This window comes from Gossypium hirsutum, chromosome A10, assembly GCF_007990345.1.
Source record: "Gossypium hirsutum isolate 1008001.06 chromosome A10, Gossypium_hirsutum_v2.1, whole genome shotgun sequence".
NCBI lineage: Eukaryota > Viridiplantae > Streptophyta > Magnoliopsida > Malvales > Malvaceae > Gossypium > Gossypium hirsutum.
The window spans coordinates 12,159,723-12,170,982 of record NC_053433.1 but is presented as its reverse complement, the minus strand read 5'-3'; the positions used below and the strand labels follow the sequence as shown (position 1 = coordinate 12,170,982).

General features: G+C 35.8%; 2 protein-coding genes and 1 long non-coding RNA gene across 10 annotated transcripts; all 3 read right to left on the bottom strand.

Moving 5' to 3' along the window:
* Positions 1–4,836, bottom strand: LOC107897204 (broad specificity amino-acid racemase RacX). Of its 7 annotated transcripts, XR_005903151.1 has the most exons (5): positions 3,351–4,836; positions 2,506–2,782; positions 1,233–1,453; positions 581–665; positions 31–469 (listed from the first exon to the last, which is right to left on the bottom strand). XR_005903151.1 is itself a non-coding variant. In XM_041078739.1 (4 exons), exons 1-3 carry the CDS (start codon positions 4,059–4,061, stop codon positions 1,242–1,244), a joined length of 1,200 nt encoding a protein of 399 aa, XP_040934673.1. In that variant the 5' UTR covers positions 4,062–4,836; the 3' UTR covers positions 1–469; positions 1,233–1,241. The 7 variants fall into 7 exon arrangements, 6 of the variants coding, with proteins under 6 accessions (XP_040934673.1, XP_040934674.1, XP_016678056.1 ...); XM_041078739.1 differs by lacking the exon at positions 581–665 and having other exon boundaries at positions 1–469; XM_041078740.1 differs by lacking the exon at positions 31–469 and having other exon boundaries at positions 544–665.
* A 456-nt stretch (positions 4,837–5,292) lies between these two features.
* LOC107896079 (uncharacterized) lies at positions 5,293–7,089 on the bottom strand. 2 transcript variants are annotated; one of them, XM_041078737.1, is made up of 3 exons: positions 6,896–7,089; positions 6,099–6,330; positions 5,293–5,998 (listed from the first exon to the last, which is right to left on the bottom strand). In XM_041078737.1, exons 1-3 carry the CDS (start codon positions 6,985–6,987, stop codon positions 5,732–5,734), a joined length of 591 nt encoding a protein of 196 aa, XP_040934671.1. In that variant the 5' UTR covers positions 6,988–7,089; the 3' UTR covers positions 5,293–5,731. The 2 variants fall into 2 exon arrangements, with proteins under 2 accessions (XP_040934671.1, XP_040934672.1); XM_041078738.1 differs by lacking the exon at positions 6,896–7,089 and adding an exon at positions 6,454–6,847.
* Positions 7,090–8,126: 1,037 nt separating this feature from the next.
* LOC121208207 (uncharacterized) lies at positions 8,127–8,381 on the bottom strand. The gene is made up of 2 exons (XR_005903150.1): positions 8,308–8,381; positions 8,127–8,183 (listed from the first exon to the last, which is right to left on the bottom strand). It is a non-coding gene; the product is annotated as an uncharacterized lncRNA (long non-coding RNA).
* Positions 8,382–11,260: the final 2,879 nt, after the last annotated feature.

Here is an 11,260-nt window from a genome sequence, read left to right as displayed (position 1 = left end):
ATGATTAATCGAGCTTTTGACCAATAACGAATTCATTTAAGTAGATTTATTTAAATCAAATATACCCACCACGCTCCTCGTCTCCATTTCCATTTATGATGACTATAAAGTAGACTCATCCTTGTTCTTCATCCTTTTCATTAATCACTCTTCTTCTCTTTCGATACAATTTTCCTTAGATCAATCTACCATAAACTATGGGTAATATTTTCTCTTTTGAATTAATGTGTTGTGATAAAATAACCAGCGGCTGCTGGGATTGTGTTGCCGGCCAAGCAATCTACACATACCAGCTTGAAGAAAGCCTTTCTGAGTTGAAGACAGCTTTGGACGAATTAAAGGAGCAAAGGGCCGATGTGATTAGGAAGAATGGGAATATGCAATTCAAGTCTTCCATATTAACCGATATGGAATATGCAATTCAAGTCTTCCATATTAATCGGTCGAGCCATGGCTTGCAAGAGAACACCTGAAGAATGGGAATATGCAATTCAAGTCTTGAAGAGATCAGCTAATTCCGTTTTTCCAGATATGGATGAAGTGGTATATCCACTTCTAAAATTCAGTTTCGATTGTTTACCAAATGACTTGGTTCGTTGTTGCCTTTTATATTGTAGTTTATTCCCAGAAGATTACCGAATTCCGAAAGAAATTTTCATAGATTGCTGCATAGTAGAAGGGTTTATGGATGAATATGAAAGCATTAGTCAAGCTCGAAAGCAAGGCCATCATATCATTGGTTCTCTTATTCATTCATGTTTATTGTTTATTGGAAGAAGTAAGTGACTCGACAGTGAAAATGCATGATGTAATTCGTGATATGTGTTTGTGGATAGCATGTAGGCTTTATGCACACAAGTGGAAGTTTTTTGTTCGAGCTGGATATGAATTGACTCAAGTGCCTGAGGTTGGAAAATGGAGAGGTATAAAAAGAATGTCATTGATGCAAAATAAGATCGAAGCTCTAAACGAACCACCTTACTGTCCTGATCTTCAAACTTTGTTTCTCAATCAAAACCAGTTAAAGGTGATCCACAATGACTTCTTCCAATTTATGTCTGGTCTAAAAATTCTATGTTTTAGAGCTAATAGAGGTATAAGAGAATTGCCGGTGGGAATCTCAAAACTTGTATCTCTAGAGTATTTGGATTTATCATATACAGGTATAAGACAGCTACCAACTGAATTGAAGGCTTTAGAAAAGCTGAAATGTTTGAAATTGGAGTACTTACTTGATGGCATCAGAATCCCAAGAGGGTTGATATCTGGGTTCTCGAAGCTGCAAATGTTATGATGGGTTCTTTTCTTTTCAACAAATCGGCTGCCAAAGATAACCATGAGTGCTTAGTAGAAGAAATGCAGAGCTTGAACAACCTCAATGAGTTGAGCATGTCGGTGACAAGTGCTTTTGCTCTTGAGAGATTAATGAGTGCTGAAATGTTGCATACCTGCACTGAACAGATTGGTCTTCTCTCGTTCAGGGACTCAAAGCAACTGAATATTCTATCATTAGCAAACTTCAAGTGTCTAAATTACATACAGATTAGTAAATGTGAGAGTTTGGAAGAAGTGAAGACTGAGATGGACATAACAAGGGCAAAAGCACCTAACCAGACTCAAATCCCTGTGGTTGAACATCAAATGTGCTTTCAAAGCCTTGTCAAGGTATACATATCAGGATGTTCAACATTAAGGGACATAACATGGTTGATTCTAGCTCAAAATCTGAGGCATTTTATAGTAATAAATTGCCATAAAATGGAAGAAATAATCAATGAGATAAAACTGAGTCAGATAGCAGAGATGGTAGGAACTTTAAGCCCATTTGCAAAACTCAAATCTCTTTATTTACAGTATCTACCAGAATTGAAAAGCATTTACAAGGATGCTCTGCCATTCTCATGCATGAAAGACATTCATGTGTATGCATGCCCAAAGCTGACGAGACTTCCACTCAACTCTGACAGTGCAAAGAGAAACGAAATCAGAATTCATGGAAAGGAAAAGTGGTGGAAAGAGATGCATTGGGAAGATGAATCCACACGAAATGCTTTTCTTCCCTGTTTCATTGCAGAAGTAATCTTACTTTCACCCTTGTCGTTGTTCTTCGATTCGCTGCATGTTTGCTTTCAGAAAGTTACTTTCTTATCATTTTGTTTTGTTCTTGAAAAACATGTAGATTTGAAGCAAGGCAATCATTCATGCAGCTATCCTCTGACATGCTTAACATGGCTGACTGAAGATGAAGAACCCTCAGAAAGAACAATCCCCTATTGTTCTAAGTCAGCAGATAGTCGAAGACTTTAGGCACTTCTTCTCACTAATAATTTTCTTTGCAGTTTCTGTTCTTATACACTTTATTAATTGACAAATGAACAGAACAATATGGGGCATTTTTTCAGAACATATTCCCCAGAATCTTAGGAAAGCCTGTAATAATTTAACTAAAAAAAAAAAGTCGCAATAAGACTGCATAAAACTAAAAATTTAGCAGCCTTTATGTACCTTCCTTCACAGCTTGTTGTGCCCACTTGATAGTTGACATGACCAATGCATCCATTGGGTCAATACATTTCTTAAGAAGTGGATCATCTCGTGGCAAAAGATCACACATATCATTGGACGCAAGGATAACAGTGTTAACTTCCCTCACCAAGAGGACTTGGAGAGCGATTCTCAGCAGATTTCGTGCCCCTTCCATGTCTTTTCTATTTATAGCATCAATTGCAGGGATTACAGTGTGCTCCATGGTTGCTTTATCTGGCAGCACAACCTCAAATCCCTGTATGCGTACATAAGGTTTAAAACAGTGATACTGAAGATCTCCATGGTAAGTGAGAGAACACCACAAAGGTTTTGAAAACACTGATATTGATACTTTTTGCGAGATTATTTATGATCAAAAACATAAAATGTGCTCATATCATGCCAAACATATAATCTAAACTAGTTAAGAGATACCTACAAGCTATGAAGGATAATATATATGTGTATATATACGTGTATATATATATATCTACATCCACTTAGACTTTCCCTCTTCCTTGCCCCGGCAGCGGCCAAATTGCCTCAAACATGAAAACCAATAATAGATTGACCATTATTTAAGATCTTACAGGTGTTATATTCTTATTTGCATTTCTTAATATTTTGAAACTTTTAGTTGGTAAATTTATTACCTAAACTTTAGTCGGTGCCTTCAAAAGCATTCCAAGCATATGAAGGTCAACCATAAAGGATCTCCTTAACAGACAAAATGTATTCTATTTTTTTTGAATATATATATATATTTTGCATTTACCTAAATGCATGTACTATTTCTCACGGCAAACAATCAGGAATGAATTTACCTCATTCTGCAGTTTCTCTTGGTAAAACCCTGCTTTTAAAGTCACATCGGTGGCAAGAACCCCTATCCGCAAAGGGCTCCCAGCTTCTAGTGGCTTCAACTTGGCTTCCTTAAGCTCCCTGGAAACACACTCAGCCATGTGAAGGGAAGGAATAGAACATCCGTTAAACACTTCATCATGCCATGAGTGTGAAATATGACAAGGCACTACAATGCACTGAGCTCCTGATTTCTCAAGGAAAACTCTTTTACTTAGTAAATTTTCGACAATCGGGCTATGATCAAATTGCGAACGTGCATTTCTACTGCAGAGAGTAGAAGAATTCCTCTCCAGGGATAAAAGCTCCCTATTCAACACTGGATCAGAGCAAAGAACAAAGGGCGTGCAAGTCTCTTCATTTTCTTTACTCCAATGAACAAGTTTTCTAACGAAACTGAGAGTAGAATCAACAGATCCTCCTCCCATTATCCCCACAGTATTAGGATGACAAAGCAAGGACCCAGCACAGCTGCTTAAAGAAGCATTACTTGAACTAGAACTGTTCCTAGATTCAGGAAATTCCCCACTTTCATCAGTGTGTAAGATCACTGAGGACGGGGGCACAGCTAGAACCGGATTCAGCCTTCTCTTACAAACATTTCTCTGCCTAGTTACAGACACTGATAAGTGAGATGGGCAATTCAGTGACATTTGCAAGCTTGTATTAAACATCTTTGAGATGGCAATTCAGTGACATTTGCAAGCTTGTATTAAACATCTCTACAGATAAGGTATCAAGTGAAACCTATATACAAGTATAAAATTCTAAATTCCAAAGACAATATCAGCTTCTGGAAACTAAAACCCACATATAAAATCTATTGAAATTTAGCAAAATATGCATACTTCACTTGAGAAGGCCATATAGAAACCGTCACAGTTTCTGGTTCTCAAAACAAAATTCCCAGCTTTCAGAAATTGGTAAGCTGTAAACTATTGAAAAGATCACTTGTAGAATCTTACCCCACGATTTCTACCCTCTACAACCAAAACCCACTCACAGAACTAGCCAAAAGTCCACCGTTGATCAACCTTTAGCCTCAAAAACCAACGCTGTATCATAAACTATAATCCCAACAAAGCAAAACAAGTTCCCAGCGACAGAAACTACACTAACAATGCAAATTCCAGACACAGAAGTAAAACCCAATTCCAAACTCAGTAAGGCTTCTCTGAATAAGCTTGAAGAGTTTAAAAATAAAGCAAACAAAGAGAAGCAAAAAACAAAAAGGGTAAAAATGAAGACAGAAAAGCTTTCGAATTCTGAAGAATTTCTCGATATGCTGCAGTGGGTAGTGGGAAAGAATGTTGGTGCTTTTGCGAATATGGATCTGAGTATCTCACATTTATTCTCAAAGTAGTGTTAATTTGTGGTTAAATATAAGGTGGGAATTTTTCTAGAGAAGAAGACAAAGTAAGTAAGGATAAACATATGTTAGTCTTTGCCCGTTACCTGGTGTTTGTAGAAACCATTGTTATGGATGGATGCGTCTCAAACTTACTCTTCTTAATTTTCCAATTCAAGACCTTGGATTCCATATTTCAAAGTGATTGAACCAAAATATTGAGTTTCATCTTCTTGTTTTTTCCTTTATAGAAAAATGGATCAGTTCCTAATACAGTATAATTACAAGTATAGTGTTGATACAAACATGTTTGAGAAATTATATTTTAGAATGAACAAGGGTAGAATAGTAATATACTGCATAAATTATATTTTAGACTCACCGACAAGTCGTGTACAATAGTAATATATATTGTATTTTTAACGAAGACTTAGATTGAAATTTTAGAGATCACCTACAAATTCTGAACATAAATAGTAAAACTAACATAAATAATAAAAATAATAATAGCAGTGCAGAATCAACCTATACAAAAACACACCTGACACAGGTACAAATGATTAAATAGTTGATTACTAGGTCAACAATTTAACACTAAAGTGGAACAATGTTACTTTAATTTACTAAAGGCATACCAATTGGTACACTAGCTCGAACACAGAGTTGATTCTATTGATGATGTGTGTGACATGTTATTTTCTCAGCTGCAACTTTTTGACAGAAACGCTGCAATTTTAGAGAACAAATGTTGATGAAGTTATCAAATACAACAATGAGCATTAAATATAATAAATCCTTTTTGCTTTAATACAGAAAAGGAAAGAAGCTAATAAAAAATTGTACTAGGTCTCAAAGCTGCTCTGAAAATACATCTCTGATGTTCTTCCTTCCCTTTTCCAGTGGTGGGCTAATTGTTTGCTTTTGGTTTCAAAACAGTATACCACCAAATTTTGCAATATCGCAGTTGCATACTCCACCGATGATTCCATATACCTTTCACGACAATTTGACTCGCCTTGCTCTGGGACTATGGATTAGTTTTCTTACATCCTTTTTAATTGACAAAAAAGCACAAACAACAGCAAGTATCAATGTTGGGTACATTTGAATAGATTTTGTGGGGAACATGTTATGAAATTGTCCCAGAACGATCTCTCTGACAAGACTCCATATTATAAGCATTGTCCCAAAAAGGCTCATTCTTGCACGCCTTGAGAGACCTATAAAAGCTCCCACCACAGACAAGTAGCTTCCGGCAAGAATCTGCAAAAAGATGTTGGGATATTTGTGAAATCATTGAATCACCAAAAAGTTTCTACCTAATCACAGATGGATATGAGTCCTTTTGTGAGTAAATGTTTACCTCTAGGCGCTGGAGATCAGATACAGCAGTAGATTTCCTCAAAGCACTGATGTTATATAATTTCAGCAATTTGCTATACCTTGGAAGAGTCCTTCTTTTGATGATAGCATTGGCAACAGCCCCTGGATATAGAAGGACCTTAACTACATATGTAGGGAAGAGTTCACTGGCCATCAACTGAGAGGTTGTTACCTCAACGGGTGTTTTGCACATTCCAAATCTACATGGTACCCTGCACAGCAGAACAAATCAATAATTTGGGTATATTCTGATTTGGATTTTGGGGATTTTGGCATAAATTTAAGAGAGTGTTTAGCATTGCTTTTAATTATTAAAAAAGAAAACACTTTTTTACCGTAAAAGCAAATCTTAAACAAGGGGATTTTGCCATTTGAGGCCAAACCCATAAAATAGTGCTAGAATGCTAAAAATGGTGTTTGTATCAGCTGGAGGAGAGTTTAGTGGAACCATTGGTGCATTATTTTGTTCATGCACATAACTCATTTTGTCTTCCCTTCCCTCAAACATGTAGGAGTTAGCAAAGCAAGAAGAAAAACAAAATATATGAAAATGAACAAAGGAAGTTAAAATGACACAGTTCCTAGGAATAATGTTTAAGCAAAATAACACAATTGTTGTGCTAAACTTTCCGGTTTACGAAATGTGGTGACTAGAAGAAAAGAGAGAAGCAACAGATGGCATGGAATATTCAGTTTCTTTGAAATACTATAAAAGACAAAAAGGAAGGCCATACAAACTGGAGAAGAAGAAGGGGGGAGGTGGAATGTAATAAGTACCTGAAAAGAGGGATTTGGAAGATAATAAGAAGGAAATACATAAAAGAAGCAATGGAGGAGATGAAGTTTGCCCATTCCTTTGAAGAAGCCATTGGAGAATGGAAACTTTAGAAGGTCCCCCACGCAATGGAAGGAAAAAGAAGAGGAACTGCACTGCAGAGAGGAAATAGGAGATCTTGAAAATGGAAGAAAGCAAATGAATATTACTGTGGTAAAACTTTCTATTTTGAGGGGTTAGAAATCATGAGGTCATTTTGTTCACACGTTTACATTCTAATTTTGTTCTACTTTGGTCTTAATTTCAGCTTCATAATATCCAACAAGTGTTTTTTTCTTGAATTAATTATTTTGGACTCTGAATGAATTTAGAATCAAACCAATATCTTACTTGAAAACATCAAACACTCAATTACATTGATAAAAAATTACAACTTAAAATAAAAATATAAAGATAAAAGATAATATAAATACGATGTAAATACAAAAACACATGAATTATTAAAATTTTAATTTATTTGTTTTTTATTTTTACTTTATTAGTAAAATTTGTAAATGTGCATTATTTTTATTTAATATGAATTAAATTTTATCTCACGACCAAACAACAACTCTTTAATTAAACTACATAAAATAAAATTCTATAAAAACATATATTTATTAGAGCCTTTTTTTCTTCATTTTAAATTAAAACAAGACATTTTAAAAAATTGTTCCCTTTTTTTAAAAAATCACCCCAAAGAAAAACTCTATTCCCTTCAGTATATATATATTTCTTTTCCACCTAGACAAATGTGTCAATTTAAATAATATCTATACCACCTAATCTCACAATTATAATAATGGATATCAGCATCGTTGTAAATTTTAACGCCTGGCTATTAGTTTTAGTGTTGCCCCTCAAAATTATCATTTATGAATACAAGTTGCAGAGTTATGGCAAATGAGATTGGCACAATGGCTGGTGGCCATCCAGAATTAATTCCAGCTTGCTTAAAATGTTTTGTAACCATGAATTATTTAACCACCTTAAGAAGAGAGTAACCCGGGAAAGAGAATGGTGAAAGTAATATTAATTAAAAAACTTAATAAGCTATTTGAGTCGAGCAATAAATATCAGATAACTCAGTCCTATCGCTTTGTCTTGGATGTTATGCAGCCTTCAAAACCCCTTACATTGATCCTCTCTAGTTACTATTTAAACCAATTACCAGAAAATAATCTAGATACAATATAACCTAAAACTTTCTTCTCTTTCTTCTTGTTCAAGGTACATCAGTCTTGCCAAGAGCTAGAGTGCACATACAAAGAATGAAGAAACAGGTCTGGTATTAGGGTGCTGTAGTGGCTGCTGAATTAATATTAGTATGACACATCTTTATCCTAAGAAGAGGGAGAATGCATCACAGATATACCTCTTTCAGGTTCAGCCTGTCAGCTCCTCCATTAAGCCCTATTGATACAAGGAAAATAATTAGAAATCAATAAGGATATAGCAGCCCCTTCTCATGATACAAGTACAGCTAACTAACTGGAAAATGCCACCCACCCGTGCAATGTATTGCTCGGCATCAGTTCGTTTGAGAAAGTGCATTGAGTGACGAGCAAATTTGGCAGATTTATCACTGAGAATTATTCCACTACCCAAATCTTCAAGCACCCTTACCTTGATGTAGGGATCTTTTGGAGGCACCATATCCTAACAAACCAAGCACTTTAGCCATTGCAATCTAATTGTTAGGATCGTCCCGATTAAGCAACGAACAAGTAAAAATAGTAGAAGAAATTGAGAAGATGAACACACAAATTTAACGTGGAAAAACCCCTCAAAAGAGGATAAAAAACCACGGGCAAAGATAATTTTACTATAATGGCAAAAGAATGAAGAGTACAAAAGATGGAGATAAAAACTAAACCCCGAAAACCCGAAAAACAAAGAACCCTCAAACGTAAACACAAAATTCTCTGAATGTGTTATGAGTTCTAATCTAATGGGTGTCTCTTTTTCTAAGATTGTAAAGGAGCCTATTTATAGGCTAAATTAGTAAGTCAAATAAACTATACTAATAAATGCTAAATATATTATACTAATAAATACTAAATCTTCTAGAAAGAAAATATATTTTTGTTTAACTTGACTTGCAAGCAATCTCTTAGAATTTGGGTCACACAATTCTAACAATCTCCACCTTGACACAAATTCTTTCAATGCCATCTTTGCCAAAACCCGCCACGGGCCTATCTTGAACTATGCAGGGAATTAACTGAGTCGAATCTATGCTTAGAAGCTGGAAGACTTCTAGCCTTCGACTTGTGCACTGCCAAATCAAAACTAACCCGGGTCTGATTTTCACGAATACAGTGCCCTAACTTTTCAAAACCTGCATCCAAAAGAGAACCTCTCTTCAACGAAACAGTCATACCTTTTTCCCTCCTATGACCAAGTTGCCTCCGCTTCAAATGAGTTGACTTTGACTCCGTAACGGACGAGGGATGTCCGATTTCACCGGTCACTGTAGAACCTTCCAGAATATAAAGACTGCTGGTTCTTTTACCTTTTAACAAAACGAGAGCTCCACGAGATACTTTAATGTCGCTCGACTCGATGTTGATTCTGCATCCTTTCAAGTCTAAAATACTCAAGGAGATGAGATTCTTTCGTAAATCAGGTACATACCTGACATCTGAGAGTGTCCTAATCGTCCCATCGTGTATCCTAATTTTAACAGTACCAATACCGATTATTTTACTAGATGAATCGTTTCCCATGTGCACAACTCCACCTTCAACTGAACTGTATGTGGAGAACCATTCTCTATTGGGACACATGTGGAAAGAACATCCTGAATCTAGGATCCACTCAGACGTAAGCTTGGAGTTATCGCTCGTTGACACTAACAAGAAATCATCACCGCCTTCATCGACCAAATTAGCACCAGCTACATCTTCCTCGTTACTCTCAACAGCTCTTTTATTTCGCAGTTTATAACAATCTGCTTTGACGTGACCTAACTTTTTGCAATAGCGACACCTTTTGTCTCGTTTCTTTGATGCTACCAAAACGGAAGCTTGTCTATCTGCTTTGCTATTCAAATCAAACTCATTGTCGAGTTTGTCTCTACTCAACAAATGACCCTTCACATCTTCGAACGAGAGTTTGTCTCTGCCATAAATCAGGGTCTCCCTGAAAGACTTGTATGAAGAGGGTAAAGAGCACAATAATAGCATAGCTTGATCTTCATCGTCAATATGAACCTCAACGTTCTTTAAATCATTTAAAAGAGTAATGAATTGACTGATGTGATCTTTAAGAAGCTCACCTTCGTTCATGCGAAACGTAAATAGACGTTGTTTCAACACTAAACGGTTAGCCAGAGACTTAGTCGCATAAAGAGTTTCTAACCTTTTCCACAAGGCGAATGAGGTCTTCTCCATCAATACCTCCTGCAATACTGTATTCGCGAGGCACAACTGGATTGCAGACAAGGCCTTTTCATCAAGCTCTTCCCATTCTGTTTGATTTAGATTCTCAGGCTTTTTCCCTGTAACAACCTTTTTCAAGCCATTTTGAACTAGAATTGCCATCATCCGAACTTGCCACAGATTGAAATTTGTCTCACCATCGAACTTCTCAATTTCAAACCTTGTTGCTGCCATCTCTGAACGGGCTGATCTATGAAAGTTAAACTAGCTCTGATACCACTTGTTAGGATCGTCCCGATTAAGCAACGAACAAGTAAAAATAGTAGAAGAAATTGAGAAGATGAACACACAAATTTAACGTGGAAAAACCCCTCAAAAGAGGATAAAAAACCACGGGTAAAGATAATTTTACTATAATGGCAAAAGAATGAAGAGTACAAAAGATGGAGATAAAAACTAAACCCCGAAAACCCGAAAAACAAAGAACCCTCAAACGTAAACACAAAATTCTCTGAATGTGTTATGAGTTCTAATCTAATGGGTGTCTCTTTTTCTAAGATTGTAAAGGAGCCTATTTATAGGCTAAATTAGTAAGTCAAATAAACTATACTAATAAATGCTAAATATATTATACTAATAAATACTAAATCTTCTAGAAAGAAAATATATTTTTGTTTAACTTGACTTGCAAGCAATCTCTTAGAATTTGGGTCACACAATTCTAACACTAATTAACAGTGGCAGATGCTTTATAATGCTTTCTGAGAGAATAAAATCTGTATGGTGGAAGACAGTCCGTTTCCTGTTTAACTACATTGCAATTACTTGCTTAAATACAATTCAACTTACCAGAATCTTTCATTATTGGAACAGTATATTTGTTAGTTGTAACATCAATAACTAAATAATATTCTAAAGGGTTCCCTTTCTAAATTTTAATCAAAG